Source organism: Mus musculus, chromosome 9 (assembly GCF_000001635.26).
Source record: "Mus musculus strain C57BL/6J chromosome 9, GRCm38.p6 C57BL/6J".
NCBI lineage: Eukaryota > Metazoa > Chordata > Mammalia > Rodentia > Muridae > Mus > Mus musculus.
Window position 1 is genome coordinate 20,954,124 of NC_000075.6, and position 23,508 is coordinate 20,977,631.

The 23,508-nt window shown below is 50.0% G+C and overlaps 2 protein-coding genes across 3 annotated transcripts in view; both read right to left on the reverse strand.

Moving 5' to 3' along the window:
• The window catches only part of Dnmt1 (DNA methyltransferase (cytosine-5) 1), a 52,683-nt gene extending 46,918 nt beyond the window's left edge, over nt 1-5,765 (reverse strand). The window contains exon 1 of the mRNA NM_001199432.1: nt 5,610-5,765. The gene's annotated coding sequence lies outside the window, so the exon portion shown is untranslated. The remainder of the gene's footprint in view (nt 1-5,609) is intronic.
• A 6,063-nt stretch (nt 5,766-11,828) lies between these two features.
• S1pr2 (sphingosine-1-phosphate receptor 2) lies at nt 11,829-22,670 on the reverse strand. Of its 2 annotated transcripts, none has more exons than NM_010333.4 (2): nt 22,475-22,670; nt 11,829-14,447 (listed from the first exon to the last, which is right to left on the reverse strand). In NM_010333.4, exon 2 carries the CDS (start codon nt 14,405-14,407, stop codon nt 13,349-13,351), a length of 1,059 nt encoding a protein of 352 aa, NP_034463.2. In that variant the 5' UTR covers nt 14,408-14,447; nt 22,475-22,670; the 3' UTR covers nt 11,829-13,348. The 2 variants fall into 2 exon arrangements, with proteins under 2 accessions (NP_034463.2, XP_006510082.1); XM_006510019.4 differs by lacking the exon at nt 22,475-22,670 and adding an exon at nt 21,350-22,461.
• Nucleotides 22,671-23,508: the final 838 nt, after the last annotated feature.

The window sequence follows — 23,508 nt, forward strand, 5'->3', positions numbered from 1 at the left end:
ATCTGGGTTTAATAAAAAAAAAAAAAGCAGATCGCAGAGAAATGATATTTTCTATTTACCTTCCACATGGTATGGAAGGATTTAGAATATACAGTTCAACAGCAGAATATTAACCTCACAGCAGAAGCCTTGGGAGTCATCCCTAGCACCAGATGAATAAAAGAATGACCGAGGACCAGAAAGACAGCTGAGAGAACTGAGCCAGAAGTAGTCTCCCTCTGACCATGTGTGTAAGTTGACATCACATACCCACGCACATGTACACAAATGTGAAATTGTTAAAGAACTTTTCCCAACAAACCTAACTTTAAAAATCCTGAGGCACTGGGGATGGAGAGATGGCTCAGTAGTTAAGAGCACTGACTGCTCTTCCAGAGGTCCTGAGTTCAATTCCCAGCAACCACATGGTGGCTCACAACCATCTGTAATGGGGATTTGATGCCCTCTTCTGGTGTCTCTGAAGACAGCAACAGTGTACTCATATACATAAAATAAAAAAAAAAAAAAAATCCTGAGGCAGGCATGATAAAAGACATCTATTCTAGCACTTAGCATCTAATGCAGGAAGATTGGGAGATTGGAGCCAGCCTCATTACATAGTGAGATTCAGGACCTTGTCTAAAGGAGAGACAGACAGACAGACAGATAGACAGACAGACAGAGACACAGACAGAGAAAGACAGGGAGAAGAAAGGAGAGAAGAGCCCAGCGGTAGTGGTGCACACCTTTAATCCTAGCACTTGGGAGGCAGCGGCAGGCGGATTTCTGAGTTCAAGGCCAGCCTGGTCTACAGAGTGAGTTCCAGGACAGCCAGGGCTACACAGAGAAACCCTGTCTCGAAAAACAAAAACAAACAAAAAAAAGAGTCAGACAAACAGATACAGAGGGAAATAGACCCAAAGAGAGCAAGCAGTACGAGAGAGACAGAGACAGACAGACACAGAGAGACAGACAGACACAGAGAGACAGACAGACACAGAGAGACAGACAGACACAGAGAGACAGACAGACACAGAGACAGAGACAGACTCCAGGGACCAGGAATATATATCTACTTCAGTGCCTCCTCAAGTGCAATGGGCAATTTCGGATTGTAGGTTTGACAAGATGCTCAGCCTATCATAGGCCACAGGGACACCACTGGGAAAAGGAGGAAAGATAGAAGGGCAGAGTAGGGTAACCAGTAATCTCAGAGGGAAGCCTTCAATCAGCCAGAACCTAGCCCTGCCACCCAGAAACCACTTTGGAAAGAAAGGAAGGGCACAGATGGGCAGGTTTCTTGTTCAGTTGCTTCCAGTCAAGGAGCAGGGTCCTGGGAGTGAGGCCCATGCATACTAGGGATGCTAACATTGAACCTGGCCCTCACCAGCCAGATTCCCAGCCAGCTTCCAGGGACAGCTGCTTCATTAGCAACTCCTGCCTAGAGGAGAATGAAAAGTGTGGAATCTGGGCTGGCAGGATGGCCAAGCTGCCACCCCATCCTGATGTCCTGAGCTGCATGGCGGAGGGGGAAGGAGAGGACCGTCTCCAAGCTGTCCTGACTTCCACACATGCACCACAGTACATGTTAGGAACCTTCCTACACCAGATTTAAATATATATATATATATATATATATATATATATATATATATATATATATAATAAAAAGAATCAAGCAAGCATTTGTCCCATCTGCAGAACGCTAGCTGGGCACACACGCCCTCCACTGGGCATGGCTCCATTGACCACTTACCATTTCAAGTGCCCCAGGGCTTCCATCGTTTCTACCCAGAACATTCTCTGGTAAGATTTGTACAGCCCCAAATATTTCCACCAAAACTCCCTCAGACCACATGGAAGCCACCTGTTACTCCTACCAGACACCATTCTTAGTAGCCAGGGCCAGAGTCTTTTACCATCTGCCTCACTGGAGTGGAGGTCAAACTTTCACAGACAAAGGGATATTGAAGGTTTTGTGAACCACATACTCAGAGCTGCACCCACTGAAGTCAAATAGCTATAGAGAAGTCATTATCCTGACTGTGTCCCAATAAAACTTTATTAATACAAAACCATGGTGAGCCAAGTACAGCTACCTGCTGAATCCCCACATAGATCTCAGGGGTTGCCTGATACACAGACAAGGCACAACTCTAGTTATAAAAGGGTTTTTCTTTTTTTTTTTTTGGTTTTTCGAGACAGGGTTTCTCTGTATAGCCCCGGCTGTCCTGGAACTCACTCTGTAGACCAGGCTGGCCTCGAACTCAAGAGATCCACCTGCCTCTGCCTCCCGAGTGCTGGGATTAAAGGCGTGCGCCACCACACCCAGCTAAGTGTTTTTCTAAAACAAAGCTATTTTTCGTTTCACAATCCTGTCATTACATTTTACAAAGGAAAACTGGGGCCCAAACTAGATCAAGATGCAAAAGTAGTTTACAGTCTACAGTCCATAGTCTACCCAACTTGACAAATTGATGGGATACTTGAAATATACAAAAGGCTACATGTGGCTCAGTGATAAGAGCCTATTCTGGATTCTGTGCCCAACACCAAAAAAATACAAGTACAACAGCATAAACTTCCAAACAAATGGCTTTTGTTGTTGTTGTTTTGGTTTTGGTTGGTTGGTTGTTTTGTTTGTTTTGGGGTTTTTTTTTTTTTTTTGGTTGGTTGGTTTTTGTTTTTTGTTTTGTTTTGTTTTTTGTTTTGGTTTGTTTTTTCAAAATAAGGTTTCTCTGTGTAGCCTTGGCTATCATGGACCTCCCCTCTGTAAACCAGGCTAGCTTTGAACTCAGAACTGCCTGCCTCTATCTCCAGAATGCTGGGATTAAAGGTGTTTGCCAGGACCACTTGGCTACCAAGTGTAATTTTTAAGAGCTACTTTCAAGCTGGGTATGATGGCATACATACCAAACCTTTCTCCAGGCTCAAATAACTTGTCCAAGTCAGGAATGCAGATATTGTCAAGTATGCTAGACAGCCACCTTCTTGAGAGCCCCCATCCGAGCAAAGCCCAGAACTCTGCCTGGCATCACAGGGACTGGCTCCAGCACCTGCCTGTTTTACGGGCAGCTGGCAAACTGCCCCTCCAGGTGCCCTCCCTATCCCTAGGCTCCTGGCTTCCTCCTCTGATGCCAGCCTGGCCTCATCCCCAGGTACAGAGAGAAAGCTGTGAGAAGGTTTACACGTCAGAACACCTGGCCTTCCCTCACCACACCTGAGTGGCTTCTCAGAGCTCATGGTGGTCCCCTCAAACTTCCACAGCAACCAAGTGGCCTGATAAAAAGCTAGCTATAACTTACAGTCAGAACTCCAAATTCAAGGATGGGCCTGTGTGGACAGTAAGGGATAGAGAGAACTTCACTCACAAGATGGTGAAAGAAGTTGGCCAAGCTCAGTCATCAGAGACACAAATTAAAACCTCTATATCATTTCTCTCATACACTATCTATTATCTACCTACCTACCTATCTATCTATATATCAGTACACTGTAGCTGTCTTCAGACACACCAGAAGAGGGGATCAGATCTCATTAGGGATGGTTGTGAGACACCATGTGGTTGCTGGGATTTGAACTCAGGACCTCTGAAAGTACAATCAGTGCTCTTAACCGCTAAGCCATCTCTCCAGTCCCTCTCTCACACACTCTTAACATGTAACACACCCCAGGATGGGTCAAATTTTAAAAAGAAAATTTTCAATGTTAGCAACATCAGAATACTTTCTAAGCACTACAAGAAGTAAAAAACTGGTGCAGCTGGTGTAGTAAGCTGGCCCAGTGGGTAAGAGCACTTGTCACAAAAGCCTGCATTTGAACTCTGGAACACAATTACAGGTTGAAGAGAATCAACTTCTGAAAGTTGTCCTGACTTCCACAGGTGCCTGCCGTGGTTCACACAACATACACCTACAACTGAAAAGTGAGGACCAGTAGATGGTTCAGCAGGTTAAAGGGGCTTGCTGCCAAGCCCAAAGATCCCAGTTCAATCCCTGGGTCCCACAAAGTGGAAGAAGAGACCTGACTCCTTCCTGCTAGTGTCCTGTAACCAAGACGCACACATCATGACATATACTTACCCATACACATGCATGCACACTCACAAAAGAAAGTGTGATCAATTTTTTTTTCTTAATTGAAAATTTTAATAAACCGCTTTGGAAGTTGTTTGGCAACATTTACTGACATGCAGTATATTCCCACCTGTGGACTCGGCAAGTACTTAGAATCCTTGCATAGTAACTGAATGAAATATGCAAAAATGTTCGAAGCAGTTTCCTTCCAACAACCCCAAACCCAAGCCAATTACTTCGCTCAATGGAGTGTGGGATCTCAGGGTGGAGATCGCTCCTGCAGCAGCACAGGGGAAACCTGGAGCTCACGATGTAAAACGCTACACAGCCAAAGAGGACCTTAACCTCCCGAGCCTCCTGCCTCCACCACCCCGGTGCATTGAGGACTTACACACAGCACCGTGCCTGGTGGGTACTGTTCTGGGGTGGAGCCCCGAGTTTTGTACATGCTGGGCAAGCACCCTACCTACTGAACACCAGCCCCATAAAACTTTTCACAAAGTGACTGAACAGTAAGCCTTTTACAATGTGTGGGGCCCACAGGTACTGTTACAATTCAAATACCAACTCTGCCCGTGAGGTCCCGAAGCCCCAGACAACCGGGGAGCGCTATGTGCTAATAAGGTTCATAAGCACACAACCTGCCTCCTGTGCTGCCCGCAGGAGCGTGAGCGACTGTCAGATGCTGGTTGTTCTCCCAACTTAAAAATGGAAGCCGGGCGTGGTGGCGCACGCCTTTGATCCAGAGGCAGAGGCAGGCGGATTTCTGAGTTCGAGGCCAGCCTGGTCTACAAAGTGAGTTCCAGGACAGCCAGGGCTACACAGAACTCGTAAAAAAAAAAAAAAAAAAAAAAAAAAAAAGAGAGAGAGAGAGAGAGAGAGAGAAAGAAAGAGAAAGAAAAAAAAGAAAAAAAGAAAGAAAAGAGAAAATGGAATAACCATTCGTAGTTTAATTTACTGTCCCCATGGCGATAAGCTGAAAGGGGTGGGGGTGCGGCTCAGTGAGGAGAGCGTCAGCCTAGCATGCAGGAAGCCCCAGCATCCACCCAGAACTACATAAGCCACGAGTGCAGAATCTCAGCACTGAAGGGCTGTGGGAAACAGGAGAACCAGGAGGTGAAAGTTATTCTTGATTATATTGGGAGTTCTAGGCCAGCCTGGGCTACAACGAAACCAAACCATGGATGGTAGCTTGGCAGTCCCCTTGAAGGACTATGTTACAGCTTCAGTCAGAAGTACAGGCAGTACTGGGGACATAGCTCTGTACCAGAGTGCTTACCTAGCACATAGGAAACCCCAATAGCAGAAATCAGAAAGACAAAGTTACAAAAAGACAAAGTACACAGAGGAGAAGCTGGGGCACAGGGCACACCCCAGAACTGTGTTGTTCTAAGTCTTCAGCACTGACCCCAGTCTTTCCTCACTCACTTCAAGTGGGACCCTCCTTCCTACTTGCACAGGGCTGTCCTCCCATCACCTGAGCCACAGCCATGCTCCTTCCCCCACTTCTAGCCCTGGAGAAGAACAGCCATGAGTGCTCGGGGAGTGGCCCACCTTTTGGAAGACACAAGCCACAGCAGTGTCCGGTCTCAAGCAGCAAAGAGTGGCTTAGTCTGAGAACAGGGGTGAGTAGAAGATATAAGGGCTGGCCATCAAACAAGAGGGCTTCCACCTGATGGTTCCTTCCTCCAATGACCCTCAATCAACCCCAGCAGAGGAGCCAAAGGCAGTCACCAATCATTGAGAGTACCTGGCACAGAGCGGGCCATGCTTTCCAATCAGGGTATTGGAGATGTTTCTAGAAGTTTCCTCCACTGTTTTCCTCCACTGTCCCAGGCTTAGATTGGGAACTCTGAATTACAGGAGCAAACAGAGATAGGATGGAAACTGGGGATGTAGGCCCTTTGAAGGAGGACTTGCAAAGGCTACCCAAGGCCATGCGTTCCTCCCAAGCACCTTTAGTGGTGTGTCACCCCAACACTGAGGAGGAGGACACAGGCAGGTACAATGGGGAGGGCATTCTCTCTTACATAGTGAGTTTGAGGTCAGCCTGGGCTACATGGGTGGGGGTTGGGGGCTGATGAACTGGGGGCAGGGGACACAACAAGCTAAATGTGGCAGTCCTCCTAGCACTTAGGAGGCTGAGCAGGAGGATTACAGGTTCAAGGCCAGCCAGCCTTAGCAACACAGCTAGGGTGTTTTGGTTTTTTGCTTTTAAGGGGAAAACAGCTGTGCACTGTCAGGTGGCCTGCCTGACACTGCTGGGCCGTGAAAGGCTGGAGGCCATCTTACACCACACGTGGCTGCTGGCGATGAATCACAGGAGACAAACTTCCTGACCCTCTCGCTTCTATCTCCTGTGGGATGTCAGGGGTCCATGCCTCTCCAGGTTTATCTATTCAACTTTCTAAAAAGATTGAATTATTTTTATTCTATGTATATGAGGGTTTACCTGTCTGCATATGCATGCCTGGTACCCACAGGGACCAGAAGGCAGCATCGGATCTCCTAGAACCGAAGATACAAATGGTTGTGAGCCACCATGTGGGTGCTGGGAACCAAAGCTGGTTTGTCTACTAGAGCAGCAAGTGCTCTTAACCATCTCTCCAGCCCCCAAACTTTAAAAAGAGTGCATTTATTTCTCACATGTGAGACGTGTGAGTCACATGTGAGACGTGTGAGCCACACGTGCCGTGGAGCACGTGTGACAGAGCACAACTTTGGGAGCTGGTTCTCTCCTTCCTCCACGAAGAACCAAACGTAAGTCCTCCTTGGTGGCTAGCTGCTTTACCACCCAGCCATCCTAGGTTTACTCAGTGCTGGGGAGCGAAGCCAGAGCCTTGTACATTCAAGGCAAACTCTCTACCAACTGAGCCATCTGACCGTCCTGCCTCCACCTGCCAAGACCCGGGGTTTCAAGTGTGTGACCGCCATGTCCAGCTCCATTTCCCCTTCATAAGAAATCCACATGGGAGGCTTTCAACTCTGATGCTTTAAAAAAAATTTTTTTTTTAATTGGGACCAGAGTGGTGACACATACCTTTAATCCCAGCACTCCAGAGGCAGGAAGATGTCTGTGAGTTCAGGACCAGCCTGGTCTACATAGAGAGCGTCAGGACAGCCAGGGTTACACAGAGACCCTGTTGCACAGAACAAACAAACACTATTTTAACTACGTTATTGATTGTGTGGGGGGGGCACCGGGATCAGAGGATCCCCCCACCACAGTCAGTTCTTCCTTTCCAGCATGTGGGTTCTGAGGATGGAACAAGGCCATCCGCCTTCCTGGCAAGTGCCCCTGCCAGGAGATTCCCTTCTGATACCAACCATGATGCTGGTATTGTGCGTAAACTTCTTTTTCTGCTAGTGTTGGTTACCGTTTAGAGAAATAAAACAAAATGTTGACAAGTTATTTCATTTCTCGTGTTTTGTTTTGTTGGCTTTTTTTTTTCTTCTAAATAATGAGTGAGAATACGCCGAAGCTGGTGAGAATGGACTGAGTCACACAGGAAGTTGCACCGTCAGGAGATCTCACCACAGGACCCTTCACAATTATGAATCAGGAAATAGCAGCTCCGAAGGAGAGAAGGCAGACGAGCAACACACAGACACTAGCTCAGCTGAGAGCTCAGAAGAAATTGGGTTTTCTGGTGTAGGGGATTACAAAGGATAACAGCACACGTGGTCAGTGAGTTCTAGGCCAGCCTGGGTTACAGAATAATGGTCCGTCTCCAGCACGAAGTTTAAAAAGTTAACTAATTAACTGTAATTTAAAATTCACTCTATGCAGCTGGGTATGGTGGTGCACGCCTTTAATCCCAGCATTTGGGAGGCAGAGGCAAATGGATTTCTGAGTTCGAGGCCAGCCTGGTCTACAGAGTGAGTTCCAGGACAGCCAGGACTACACAGAGAAACCCTGTCTCGGAAAAAAAAAAATTCACTCTTTGCTTTGTGCTAACAGCACTTTAAGCATGGATGAATCACCCTGCACAGGACTAAAGAATGCTTTCCAAGATGGGCGTAGTGGTGCATACCTTTAGTCCCAGCACTTGGGAGGCAGAGGCAGGTGGATTTCTGAGTTCGAGGCCAGCCTGGTCTACAAAGTGAGTTCCAGGATAGCCAGGGCTATACAGAGAAACCCTGTCTTGAAAAACAAAACAAAACAAAACAAAACAAAACAACAACAAGGAAAGAATGCTTGCCTTTATTATTTTATGTGTACAAGAGCTTTGCCAGAGTGGGTAGCACATACATGTTTGGTGTTGTGGCGGTCAGAAGTTGCCAGATTCTCTGGAACTGGAGTTACAAATGTTTGTGAAGCACGTGTAGGTGCTGGAAACCAAAACTAGATCCTCTGAGGCCCCCCAGAGCTATCCACCCCATGGTCGTGATGGACTACGAGGCCTTGTGTGTGCTTGGCCAGAGCTGTGTCACAGAACCATACCCCAGCCCAAGGCCAATTACAAGTGTGCTAGAGACACTTTTGGAGACCATGGATTTTTAAATTCAGAAGTGTTTGACATTCTCATTTCTTCACTCTGTGTATGCACAGGAACATGTGTCACAATACACACTGAAGTCAGAGAACCTGTGGAGGTCGGTTCTCTTCTTCCACCCTGAGGCTCATGGAACTGATGCCAACCATCTTTACCTAAGGAGCCACCCCGCACCATGAAGTTTTATTCATTAATTAATTTCTTAGTTTACTTATCTTGGGTTTTGTTTGTTTGTTTGTTTGTTTTTTTCAAAACAGGGGTCCTTTGTGTAGTCTTAGAACACCTGGGTAGACCAGGCTAGCCTTGAAGACCTGCCTGCCTCTGCCTCCCAAGTCTTGGGTTTATAGGCATGATCCAAGTGCTGATTGGTACCTGTGGAGCCCAGAAGAAGGTAGTGGCTTTCCTGGGACTGGAGTAACTTGCAGTTGTGAGCTATCATATGGGTACCAGGAATCATACTCAGGTCCTCTGAAAGAGCCGCCTGTACTCTTAATCACTTAGCCATCCCTCCAGCCTTTGTTTTTGTTTTTAATTATTGGGAATGTCTGGTGAAATCCATGTCCCCGTGTCAACTCAGACCCCCTTGGCCTAAAACTCTTCCGGCAAGAGCTTAAACGTGGTCTCCTGTAGCTCAGGGTGGCCTTGAACTCACTGTGTAGCTGAGGCTGACCTTGACCTACTTACTGATCCTCTTACCTCCAGTTCCTGAGTTCAGAGATGAGAGGTGTGGACCAACATGGCCCTTTTTTGCCGTGCTGGGACAGGGTGCAGGACTTTAGGTGTACCAGCGAGCCAGCGAGCGAGCGAGCACTCTGCTAACTGAGCCAGGTGATCTAGACTCAGATCATTCTGCTTGAACAACAGTACTTTTTACCCATCGAGCCACCACCCAGCCCCGGCTGCTCATATTCTAATGGTGAGACAGGTGATGTGCAGAGGAGCCGCGATGAAGATGTAGTCAGGGCATGCTCCTCAGAGGAGGGGGCACTAACCAGAGCCTAAATAGAGAAAACATGAGGGTATTTGGGGAAAAGAATTAGTTTGAGGTCAGTATGTTAAACTCACTCTGTGTGTGTGTGTGTGTGTGTGTGTGTGTGTGTGTGTGTGTGTGTGTGTGTAGCTAGTATGTGCAAAAGCCCTGGGCTTGATTCCAAGCATTAGATAGAGAGAGACCATTGGTGAAGATTCTCACTGGAGGCTGGAGGCTGGAGGCTGGAGGCTGGAGGCAAGAGGCTCAACCAACACACAAAGGCAGCCACTGGAAGGAAACACAGCAAGTCACAGGCCTATGCGACCTAAAAGGCTGCGTGCATCTTACGTTAGCTATGAATGTGGACCAACACAAAATCAGAGACAACATAGGGGTTAAGAGAGCTTACTGCTGTTACAGAGGACATGGGTTCGGTTCCCAACACCCACATCAGGCAGTTCACAACAACCACCTACCACTCCCGCTCCCACCAGATTCAATTCCTCTGACTTCCTGGACACCTACCCTCACATGCACACACGTGCATGCGTGCACACACACTTAAAACTTTAAAAAAGAATAATTTTCAAAATCAAACAATTAAAACAGATTTTTTTGTTGTTGTTTATTTATTTATGTGCGTGTTTTAATTTGTGGGCTTGACGCTAGTGCATGGACTCTGTCAGTTGCCTGTTGCAGTATCCAAAGGTTAGAGACATCTGCAAGAGGACAGAGGACACAGGCCTTCACCCTACTGGAATTTCCCTTTTCTGGATGGCTCAGAAATGACCACTGTTGGGTAACCTGAACCCTGTCTGGGACTAGGATTGTGTTGGAGGCCAGGCTGGAAAGACCCTGTGTGTGTGTGTGTCTACAATAGCTGAATTCACAGATGCAAGTGCTTGTGTAGAGAGGTTGACTTCAGGTATCCCGCTCTATCCCTCTCTTTGTTTATTTATTTATTTATTTTGTTTTGTTTCGAGACAGGGTTTCTCTTTGTAGCCCTGGCTGTCCTGGAACTCACTCTGTAGACCAGGCTGGCCTCAAACTCAGAAATCCACCTGCCTCTGCCTCTGCTTCCCGAGTGCTGGGATTAAAGGCGTGCGCCACCATGCCCAGTTCCTCCATGCCCAGCTCCTCTCTTTATGTATTGAAGCAGGATCTTTCTTGGTCTGCTTGGAGACTGCTTGCCTCCACTTCCCCAGTGCAGAGATTGCACTGTTTTTACACTATCACGTGGTTGCTACAGATGCAGCTCTGGTCCTCACACTTTCACAGCAGGGGCTTCAGCCTCTGAGCTCTAACCTCAGCCCTGTAACAGGCTCTTAGAGACCCTTCCCTCTGGGCAGCATCGAGGCAGGGCTGCTCAGCTGATGGAGCAATGGCCTAGCAGGCAGGGAGTCCTGGGTTCCATCCTTAGTAGAACATAACCCTAGCTTGGTGGTGTAAGTCCAGCACTTTGGAGGTGAGCGCAGGTGGAAGCTAGAGGATCCTAAGTTCAAGGCCATCCCCAGCTGCTACATAGTGAATTTGAGGCCAGCCTGAATTAGTAAAACCCTGTGCGTATTGACATTCTAGGTTGAATCCCCAGTAACTGGGGAGGAGTGGGAGATATGAAAAGGGGTTGGAGAGATGGTTCCATGGTTAGGAGCACTTCCTGCTCTTCTGGAAGACCTGTGTTCTGTTCCTAGCATGCAAAACAGGCCAATTACAACCACCATAGAATCCAATGCCCCTGGCCTGCTCAGGCACTACAAGCACAGGTATACCAGAATATCATATCTTACACACACACACACACACACACACAGAGAGAGAGAGAGAGAGAGAGAGAGAGAGAGAGAGAGAGAAAATCTAAAAAAATAAATCTTATAAAAGAAAGTATTGATGGTGGCCCCTGAGTTTGGGAAATAGTAACCCTGTAGGGGCGCCTGGGCTTGCTTGTCCCCCTAAGACCACCTCTCCAACTCCCCAACTCCAGCATCCACACTGTGAACAGACTTGGGATGGAGAAGAGTGGAAACCCACCTGCTAAGGTGTATCGTTGAAGGAAAACATGGTGGCCCTGGGCGGAATGAGTCACTGTGAAGAGCCAGACGGCCTTCCAACAGGCCAGGGAAAAGGTCAAGGTTGGCCAGTTATTTCTCAGAAGCCACAGCATGCAATTCCAGCTCAGACAGAGCTAAGAGTGAGGGAGTGGGGGATGGCTGGGGTGCCTTGGCAGGCCACGAATGGTCAGAAATTTCTGCCTTCCACACACACACACTCACACACACACACACACACACACACACATAACCACCAGCAGCAAGAGAAATTGAACTGTTTATTGGCCCAGATCTGGGTTTCCAGCACAAGGAGGACATCTGGGAAGCTATATGAGGGGAGACACACTCCCGACAGGCTCCTTGCCTCCCAAATCTCCCCTTCTTCAGCCTTTTCTTTCACATATTTCTTCAAGGAAGAGGTTTCTATGCGTGGGAGAGATGAATCAGCAATTCCCAGGAGGCCTGATCATGGCCAGACCCCCACAGACACACCCCACCCCTGTCTATCTTTCTAGCAGTCTTGATACAGATGTGCACAGAAGAGGTCAGACAGCACCCACACTGGGATAGGAGGTCACAGACCCCACATTGACACACAGACACATATAAATACAGTTTGTACCGTATTGGATTTTTCTATTTCTCCACAGGATTTAGCAAAGTCCTTCAAGGGAAGATGCAGTAAGAGTACCCAGGAGTGTCCTTGGCCACCCATGGCTATGTGAACTATGTCATTCATGGCAATTTTCAAGACAGGTGGTGGTGGTACACCCCTGTGATACAGATACTGGCACTCCAGAAGTGGAGGCAGGAGGATCGGAAGTCCACAGCCAGTCTTGGCTACACAGTGAGCTGGAGACCAACCTGGGCTACATGAGACCCTGTCCCAATTTTAAAAAACAGCACAGACAAGTTGCAAGCAGCCACATCCAGCTCAAGGCTGCCCTGCCTTAAGGGCCGTGGTACCTGGGATAGGATGAAGAGGTGATGAGCTCATGGGGAGAAAGGCTGGGTGTGGGGGGAGGAGTTCCAGGAATGACCATCACCTCCCCGAGAGTGAGAGCCCAAAGTCTCCTCAACAGCTGCCCCATACTGCCTCACCTGATCCCTCTCGGCTCACCAATAAAGCGAGTGGCCAGTGAGATCTGAAAATAAAGACTGGGATGCCAGGCCTCCTCCCTGCCCCCACAGTGGTTTCCTTTCCCCGAATATGAAAGGAAAGAGAAGAAGCAGCAGTTGATGAAATTGGGGAAGCTGTGGATTTAGGCCTCAGAAAGACAGGGAAGAAGCCTTGGGTCCGCTGCAGACAGCATTTCCTTCAGAGGCCTAAGGTTGTTTATGGAAGGGGGCAGGAGCTGGGTGAGCTGCTACCCAACCCTCAGAACACAGACAGGTAGATAGACTGCTGTGAGCTCCAGGTCAGCCCGGTCTGCATAGAAAGTTCAAGCCAGTCAAGGCTATGTAGAGAGGCCCTAAAAAGGAGGCGGCAGGACGGGAACCAGGGGGGCTGGAAGATAGGACAGACAGAATGCTGACACCCTTTGTATCAAGTGGCAAATGTCTAGCCCTAAGCTCCAGCCTGCGGTCACCCTAGACCCTTAATGATCCCCACAGTCACAGTACTACAATCTGATTAGTCAGTGCCTCCGTTGGTCACCTGACCTATGAGCTGTGGTCAGTTTCTCCAGACCTGCAGCACTGAGGGACATCATGAGGTCACCTGGTCTCTCCCCACAGAGCTCTCTGTGGCTTGGTTAACTATCAGTTCACATTTTCCCTTCAGACCACTGTGTTACCCTCCAGAAATGTCGGTGATGTAGGCATATGCATGCCTCTCTCCAGGGAGCTGGAGCTGCGGAGAGGCAGGAGTCGGTGACCAGGGTTCCCACCTCTGCGTCCCGTCACTCCCTTCCCTCTCCGCCAGCACTGCAGGGGCCGCAGCACCTCCCTCCGAAGGTCCCGGCTACGCCACGTATAGATGACAGGATTGAGCAGTGAGTTAAGGGTGGCAAAGGCAAAAAAATAGTGGGCTTTGTAGAGGACAGGGCAGGCCCGAACGGGACAGGTGGAGTCTAAGAGAAGGATGCTAAAAGCCGGCAGCCAGCAGATGATGAAAACACCCAGTACGATGGTGACCGTCTTGAGCAGGGCTAGCGTCTGAGGACCAGCAACATCCGCGTGGCTGGAGCGGACTACAAAGTAGATTCGGACGTACAGAGCCACGATAGCCAGTAAGATGACGGAGAAGATGGTGACCACGCAGAGCACGTAGTGCTTAGCATAGAGAGGCAGCACGGTGGAGCAGGCCTCCAGCTGGTTCAGACAATTCCAGCCCAGGATGGGCAAGCCACCCAGAATCAGCGATATCAGCCAAGAGGCCCCGATGAGCATCAGCATTCGGCAGCTTTTGTCACTGCCGTAGAGCTTGACCTTGGCGAGGGCCACTTGTCTCTCGATGGCGATGGCCAGGAGGCTAAAGACCGAGGCGGAGAGCGTGATGAAGGCGGAACCCTCTCGGGCAAACCACTGCACGGGAGTTAAGGACAGAGTGACATGCCCTGAGAGTAAGGTGTTGGCCACGAAGGCCACGCCTGCCAGCAGGTCAGAGGCTGCCAGGTTGCCAAGGAACAGGTACATTGCTGAGTGGAACTTGCTGTTCCTGGCCACTGCAATGAGCACCAGAAGATTCTCCACCACGATGGCGCAGCACAAGATGATGATGAAGGCCGAGGCCACCTTGCGGGAGGTGGTCTCCTGCATGTCCAGCGTCTCCTTGGTGTAATTGTAGTGTTCCAGAACCTTCTCAGGATTGAGGTACTCTGAGTATAAGCCGCCCATGGTGGGGCTCAGTGGCCGGCTGGGGCCATGGGGCTGAGCACTGCAGAGGAGAGAGGGACAGAAAAAGGGACAGCAGGTCACAGTTATGGCTTTTGCAGGGACTCTGAATGGGACTGCAGAGCTACAGGGTCTAGCTCCAAGTTCTCAGTGAGTGACCCCAGGGAAGCTACACTCATCACTGACCCTTCATGTGACAGGCAGAATGCTTAGAGAAGTCACCTCAGTTTTTCAAGGTGACCAAACTACCAAGTGATAGGGTAGGCAGCCAGTAAGCCCCAAGCAACAGTCGCTGTTTTCGTTGTTGTCTCTTGATGTTTTATTTGGTTTTAAGACAGAATCTCACTATGTGGCCCCGGATTGCCTGGAACTCACAGAGTTCTACCTGCCGCTGCCTCCTAAGTGTTGGGATCAAAGGTGTACTAAACTATGTGAGGTCTACATAGTGAGATTCTGTCTCAGAAACAAAAAACAGAGTGCTAGGGCTGTAACTCACTTGGTAGAGAGCTTGCCTGACATGCATGAAACCCAGGGTTCCGACCTTAGCAGGGCACACACGAGAGACATGGTACTTCATATCTGTAACCCATCACTTGGGAGGTAGAAGCAGGATTGAGGTCATGGTCATCTTGGCTATAGAATGAAGCAAGCTGGAGAAGACAGTCTGGACTACACAGGATGTGCTGAAGCTTAGCGGTGGGAATGCAGAGGCAGGCAGGCAGGTCTCCCTCCGTGAGTCTGAGGCCAGCCTGCCTCAGAAACAAACAAACCAACAAACAAACCAAAATCCAATACCAAATGGTTAGCCCTGAAATATTTGTACAAGAAACATTGTATGAACTGAACAGGTTGTATTTATATGTTTAGGAATATAGAGAGAGAAAGGAATGGAGGCCATAAAGCTGAGGGAGAGAGCAGGGCCTTGCAAGGGATGGATGGAGAAAGGAGTGGGCAGAGGGGATAGATATATTTTTTGTTTAAAGAAATAAAAAAATTTTTTTGGTTGTCTTTTTTAAATTTTTATTTTATTAGATATTTTCTTTATTTACATTTCAAATGCTATCCCGAAAGTTCCCTATACACCCCCCCACCCTGCTCCCCTACCCACCCACTCCCACTTAAAGAAATAAAAATGTATTTAAATTTTATTTTATTTTTTTAAAGTTAGGCATAAGTCTGGAGAGATGGCTCAGTGATTAAGAACACAGACTGTTCTTCCAGAGGTCCTGAGTTCAAATCCCAGCAACCACATGGTGGCTCACAACCATCAGTAATGAGATCTGATGCCCTCTTCTGGTGCGTCTGAAGACAGCTACAGTGTACTTACATATAATAAATAAATACATCTTAAAAAAAAAAAAAAAAGAAAAGGCTAGGGAAGCTGGTTGGTGGTGGGGTACACCTTTAGTCCCAGCACTTGGGAGGATGAGGCAGGTGGATCTCTGTGAATTTGAGGTCTGACTGGTTTACAGAGTGACTTCCAGGACAGCTAGGCTACACAGGAAAACCTTGTCTCAAAAAACAAACAAAATAGTCAGGCATAGTGGTAGCCTCAGAAGGCAGAGTCAGAAGGGTTGCTACACATCCCAGGCAGCCTGAGCTGCACAGCAAGATCCTGTCTCAAGAAAAAAGAAACACACAGAAAATCCTCTTGAGTCCTAGAAACCTACCTGCCTTTCCACAGAACAAGCCTCAGGGAGTGGTTGGACAGCCTGTCACTCTGTCCTACACACAGGAGCCTCAGGCTTCATGCTGTCTGCTGACCTGGGTCAGCAAGATTCTTATTACCACCAGCACAAACCCCTGCTCATTACCACCCACTGCCCTGATTCCAGGCTGGGACTAAGCCTTGAGGCCAGGGGCACACCCAAAGATAAGAACTTGGGGAGACACCAGGACGGCCCTAAGGTCCAAGCCTCCCAGAGCTGTACTATCCTGAAGGACATAGACCTTGGCGGCAGAGTTCCCACTCTAAATCTAACACCCAAAGAGTGAGCTACTGAAGCCTCAGCCTCTTAGTCCCAACATACCCATCTGGACAATGGGTACCAAAACGGTCTCTCCATAAGGGATGAGGAAATCTTTTTCAAGGATGTGTGAGACCTCTGTGCACCTGTAATCACAGCACCCCCCCAAGGTGTCGTGAACTTTGGCCCAAGAGTTCACGACCAGCTTGGACAAGAGTGGGAGCAGAAAAAGACGGATGGAAAGGGCATAAGAGATGGCTGAATGGGTAAGCGTACTTGCTGAGCAAGCCTGACGCCATGAGTCCCCAAAGCTATGGTAGAAGAGGACTGACTCTCCAGAATTGTCCTCTGACCTCCACATCGGGTGCCAGTGGCATGGGTGTGCCCACACTCACATACACATCATGCCTTCCCCCATAATAATAAACATAATAAACTTTAAAAGGGGAAGGAGGGAGGACCAGGAGAAAGGAAGGGAACGGCTGCACAGAAGCTGGGGAGAAAACTTGGTGGGTAAAGCACTTGCCTTCTCAATGTGAGGGTCTGAGTTTGATCCCCACATTTATAAGGCCAATAATGGTAACATGTGGGAGTTTCGGACAGGTGGATCTCCCCAGAAGCTCAATGGAAAGAAATCTAAAGAGAAAAAGATATATGCAGGGCCTGTAGAGACAGGCTGGTAGAATGCTTGCCTTGTAAATATATACAACCTGAGTCTAATGCCCAGCACTTACACAAAAGGCCAAGGGTGAGCTGGGTGGTGGCGGTGCAAGCCTTTAATCCCAGCTCTGAGGAAGTAGAGCAGGCTGATCTCTGAGTTCAAGGCCAGCCTGGTCTACAGAGCTAATCCAGGACAGCCAAGGCTACACTGTCTCAAAACAAATAAACAAGTCAAGGGTGAGGGCTCAAATCTGTGACCCCAGCACTGGGCAAGCAGACAGGAGTATCCCCGGACACACGTCTTTCAGACTAATCTTGGACAGTCTCAGGCAACTGAGAGACCCCGTCCCAAAAAAACAAAGCAAAACACAGATGGGATAGAATCTGAGGAGCAGTAGGTGACCATGTTCTCGGGCACGCACACTCATGTGCACACACACGTACATGCACCTACATACACAACACACACAGAGCAGAGGAAATATCCAACAAGTATTAGCCAACGTCTTCAGTGCTCCCTTTCTCAACACACACAAGCTTTGGGCTGCCTCCATCCACTCCATCTTCTGGGAAAAGATGCTGACTTAGCCAAAGAAAAAAAAGAAAAAAGAAAGAAAAAACCAACCCGCCCACTAACAGCTGGTTTCCATCCCCACCATCTCACACTACGCAAGGGTACTGGGTCCCTGGGGGGTGGGCAGGGTACTGGCACCCCCTCTAGTGCCAGGATGCAATCCAGATGTGTCAAGCCCCTGGAACAAACATGGTGGAGCCTCTGTCACATCCGGTGTGGGGATCCGGTGTGGGGAAGGCTGGGGGGGTGGGAATGGAGAGAATGAGGAGAGTCACTAGTGACCGGGTCTGGGAGACCGAGGTAGCTGCTAAAGTCATTTGAGCTGTGAAGGGGCCCGGATGGAGCAGCCTGTGCAGAGGGGCCAGGAGGGGGGTATATGAGCTGTGAAGGCCCCACCCCACCCCACCCCACCCCAGCAGTCTGAGCAGAGAGGCAGGCAGAGAGGTTAGAAATTTGTTTTCATGAAAGGTCTGAGTCACCCACCCCTCCTTTGCAAGGAAAACTGAGCTGAGCCCGGGGAAGGGATCGGGGAAGGAGGGAGAATCTGTGTGGGCAGAGAACACGAGATGCTGAACACACCATGGCCAGCTAGAGTCGGGTAGGGGGAATCTCGGAGGGGCTGGAGCAGAGTAGGAGAGTCCTCCAGCGCTTGGTTACAGGGAGGGCCCACATGTTATGTAGTCTCCCCAGCCTGGGCTTGGAAAGAGGCCTGACAAGAGCCACGTGTTTCCCAGAAAGAGCGCCGTTCCAGACGCTGGCTGGTTGAGCCGGTTCCTAGTGAGCACTGAGAATGACGGGGGGCTTCCGGGGTCGCCCAGACATCTCCTTTTCCGGATGTCCCCTCGGTTGGGTACCCTAGCCTTTGAGGGGATTTACAGAGACAGCTGCTGCCCACCCCCTGGGCGAGGGGACATCCGTCCTACTTTGGGAACAGAGAAGAGCTTGTACGTGTCCTCAGGGACAGCTGCCCCACCCAGATCCTCACACAGAGGCTCCTTGTTTCCCTGTCTGGACAGAGCCCCAGGCGCCCCAATGCCCTCAGCTCCTTGCAGCCGGTCCCAGGCCAGCTTGGCCTAGGCCACACATCCTTTTTACCAAGCCAGGTCTTCAGGCCGAAGTAGCCCGGAGCCTGATTGGCTCATTTTCCATGCATCCTCCGCATCCGATTGGTCCAGCTGGGGGGGGGGCACCCCCTTTGGAAGCTGCTCTTCAGGAGCAGTGTGATTGTCCCCGTGGGGCTGTTTGAACCACAGCTTGACCGCGGGGTCACCCTCCCTTAGATGCCTCCTGGCTGCCCAGATCATCTGGGCCCCTCTTGGGGTTCATTATTGAGAATCAACCCCCTCCAACTCCAAGCCTGGTGGGTGAGAAGCTCAGGGTATGTGCCTTACCCACCCCTCCTCAGAGACTCCCACCTCTTCTCCAGTCTGGCAGAGTAGAAGAAAAAGAATTATGGCCATTTCCTGCAGAAATGTGACCAGCCCCGCCAGAGCACCCCAGGGACTGACCAGAAAGTCTGTCTTCCAAGGGAGGGAAGACAGTGAATGTATCTATACTCACAGCTTATACCAAGGCTAAGACTCTGGGGCGCGCGTACACACACACACACATACACACACCCCAAACATACACATACCATACACACACACACACACACACCACATACACTACACACACCACACATACCACACACACTACACATACACTACACATACCACACACACTATACATACACTACACACACCACACATACCACACACACTACACACCACACACAGTGCACACAGAGATACACACACTACACACACTGTATACACACACTGCACACATACACTACACACCCTACACAAAACACACAAACCACACACACACAAACCACACACTGTACACACAGAGAGACACACACAGTACACACATACACTGCACACACACAGACACACACCAAACACACCCTACACACAACACACACACACACACACACACACACACACACACACACACACGCACGCACACTGTCCTCCAAAGGAAGGGAAACTGGGGTCTAGGCTGTCCCTCCAGTCTCCTCTTCCCTCCTAGAACCTTTCTAACCAAAGACAGGAGCTTAAGCGGTTTAAGGATTTCCAGAAAGAGGAAGCTAGCCCAAAGGGTCGGACCTTGGAGGAAGAGTCACTCTGCAGGCGGATAGAGGCGGGCCTTCTCCCTTTGTCCAGACTCCAAGACCTGTCCCCCTCCACCACAGTGGTCCAGACTGCCTCTCAGAGGAGGGGAAGTTGCCACTAGAGACTGGGATCTGAACTGAAAATGAGCCTGACTGGTTTATACCTATGATCCCAGTTACACAGAAGCTGAGGAAGGAAAATGGAAAGTTCAAGAGCAGCCTAGGCTACATAATGAGTTGGAGGTTAGCCTGGAGAGCACAGGGAGACCCTGACTCAAGTAAAACTTAAACAGAAGCAGTGTTAAGATGGCTCATTGGCTAAAAGCACTTGTCATCAAGCTTGGAGACTTGATCCAGCCCCACTACCTACCCACATAGTGAGTGAGAGAAAGAGAGAGAAATGACTTGCTTTGACCTGAATACTCATGTCATGAAACACACATGCCCACACGTATACACATGCCCACAAAATAGATAAGTGTAAGTTTAATAAATATATATTAAATATATAAAAATATATATGTATATATATGAAAAGCACTGTGTGTTTGTGCACTTTAAATCTCAGGATTCAGAGTCAGACATGCAGAGCTCTGTGAATTTGAGACCAGCCTGATCTACACAGTTTCAGGACAGCTAGAGCTACATAGTGAGACCCTGTCTATAAATACATAAAATTAAGGATAACTTGGTGTAGCTTAGGGACACAGCGTCATGTTGAAGCCCTGGGTTGCCAGGACTGCAAAAAATACAGGAGGAAGAGGAGCAAGTGAAAGGGTTTGGAGTGAGGGAAGAGAGACAGACCTGGACTTGACTGCTTTGCTAAAGATTAGTGGAGAGGAAGGCTGAAGGAGTCTGGTGACTCCCCTCTACTCCCTCCCAGTTCCACAGAGCTCCCTCATCCCTCAAAAGCTTTGGTTGCTTGTGGTAGCCCCTTATGCATGTCTGCTGCCCACCAAACTTGCAAGGGAGAACTGCCGGAGAGCTCAGAACTTTTATCCTCACCTCCCATCGCCACAATCTCTATGGCTCCCTAGGGCCCAGGCATACACTAACCTCCCAAGGCCCATTTGAGGTCGAAACCTGCTGTAGTTGCCTCTGGTATATCCTACAGACCCCCTCCCCACCCCCACACAAACACTTTTTCCGGCAGACTATCTTATCTTTGGATTTCATTCGACTGTCACTGTCTAGGCCTTCAGGAACTATCTTCTCTTTTTGTTTTGTTTTTGGGACAGGGTCTTACTGTGTAATCCGGGTTGACCAGAAACTCATTTCGTAGATCAGGTTGGCCTTGAGTTCACAAAGATGCCCCTTAACTCAGTCTCCTGAGCACTGGGATTAAAGAAATAAGGCATTTTACCCAGCACAGCCCACCCCTAATTTCTATCAGAGCATCTGACTTTATCATCGGAAATGATCTTGTTTTCCACAGTATCGTGTGAGGCCAGCTACCAAGTTCACCCTCAGCCTCTCTTGCTTGGTGCAAGCGAGGCAGGCGCATGAATGAATGAAAGAGCCTGAAATTGGGGGGCTCGTTCGCATGCAAAGCATGGGGACATCTCCTGGCAGCACCCCTACCCTACCACTATAGGAAGCTGAAGCCGGGCGCGTCTCCTTGGCGACAGTAAGACCCGCCTGGCTCAGGCAGCACTCTCCAGCTCCTTATCAGGCCGAGGAATGCGTGGTATCCACACTCGCTTGCGCTGGGGCGGCGCCATCTCTCTCTCCTGAGACCCCGACACGCGCGCAGGATGTCCCTATCCTGCACAAAGCAACAGGGGGTGGCCACATTTCTGCACCCCACCAGAGGCCCCCCACATCCAGATTCCTGGGGCACTGGAGAGAGTAACTACAGCTACTTCATTCCCTCCCCCCCCCTCAGTGATGCTCCCATGTTGCCCCGCAGGGGACAGTAGGCTCTGCGGGTGTCGCCTCGGGCATCTAACAACAAGGATAGGGACGGGGGTGGGGAGGTGGAAATCCCCGGGTGAGTCAACCCATGCTCTAGAGGGGGGCGAGGTCCCAACGCCGTGTAGCCCGCGACAACGCGGACTCCACGCCACGCGTGCCTTCCTTCACTCCTACGCCCCATCCCTGAGCTAGGAAAAGGAGACACCTGGACTTTGCAGTTAATGTCCCTTTCCTTCGATACAAAGTGATTCTTCCGAAAGAGAGACTGAAAGAGAGGGGCAACTAACTGGAAACTGAGGCAAAAAACTAGTCTCACAGGCGGTGGGGCGACGGCCTTCGCCGGGGACCCCGCCCATGAACTCTGAAAGCTTTCCCCGCTCGCTCGTCCGTAGCACCTTTCATCCTAGCCGGAGACAGAGAAGAAGGGATGCTGCACCTCTCCCCAACAACCTCACTGCCCCAAACCCTGCTTCCTGAGAACCCCCATCCAGTCTTGCAAAGTCTCCAGCTCAAAGCGCTCGGATTCCGCCTTTCTCTTCAGCGCCAACTTCCTGCCCGAAGGAAGGCGGGGAGCTCAGTCTGGGGGTGCGCCACTGAGTAGGTGGCGAGCTGCCTGGAGTAGTGGGCAGGGGCGCATGGTAGATGATCTGTTCCCTCGGTGCAGCAGAGCCTGGAGCAGCGCGTGCAACGCCTGTACGAGCGCCTGACCCCGGACCGGGCCCCCCAGCTGGGATCTCAGGGTCTCCGTGAACCGCGGCCGCCCAGATCGGAACCTCCCCTCTGCCCCGCGCGCTCACCTGGCTAGGCCGGCCGGGGTCCCTGCCCTGGCCTGAGTGGCCTTGGCGTCTGCGCCCCGGGACAGCCAGTGGTTGGTTTTGGAGACTGTTGGCTGTGCTCGGTCTATGTCCCGGAGTTGGGGACCCAGGACAAGAGAGAGGCGGGCAGAGCCGCTGCCTCCGGCCCCAACTCCCTGCTCGCCCCGCCCTCCTCTCCTCCTCTTTCCGGCGGCGACTTGCAATGAATTCCAGATGTGGCCCGCCAGTTAGCCAGGGCGCGCACGGGGGAAGAGCAGGGCCCCTTTGTCCACACCCCCACACACACACTCCTGCCCTGCTCCTCCCAACCCCCACTCGTGAGAACTGCCGTGGCATGATGTCACGGCCGCGTGACGTCACAGCTCTCTTAACCCAGGTGACCTAGTACTGAAACAACTGTATTCCATTTGGCTTAGCGCCAGGCTAATGCTTGGGACCTGGAAATGGAGGAAATCACACTTACCTACTATGTGAGAACTCAGCAATTCAAGATTAAGCACCTACTATGTGTTTCTACAAGAAATAAATTCCTACACTGTATCATACCCAGCCCCCCAAACAGAAGACTTGGTAAGAACTCCCAGATCCAACTGGGCTTTGTGGCACATATGCCTGTCATTCCAGCATCTGCCACCTGGGAGGTGGGAAGATCAGGAGTTCAGGGTCCTCTTAGCAACCTTAAGCCACTGCCTGCTCAAGACCCTTTCTGAAAAACAACAGGCAGGGATGTGGAGGCAGGTGGTTGAGTGTTTGCCTAGCATGCATCCTCAACACTGCAAAAATATGGAATGGTGGCTTGGGCCTCTAATTCCAAACTTGTGAAGTAGAAGCAGGAGGTTTGTTTTAGAGTTCAAGGCCAATCTGGATCACATGATCCTGTTGGCTCCTTCCCTCCAAACAACTCAGGGTGAAAAAAAAATCCAAAATTAGAGTGAGTGACAGAAGGTCAGCTGTCCAGCTCCACTAGGCAGGGAGGGGAAAGGGCTTGTCTGGAAGCCTGACCTGAGGTCAGTCCC

Coding starts and splice junctions, on each gene's coding strand:
- S1pr2 (NM_010333.4), bottom strand. CDS start 14,407: ATGGGCGGCTTATACTCAGAGTACCTCAATCCTGAGAAGGTTCTGGAA.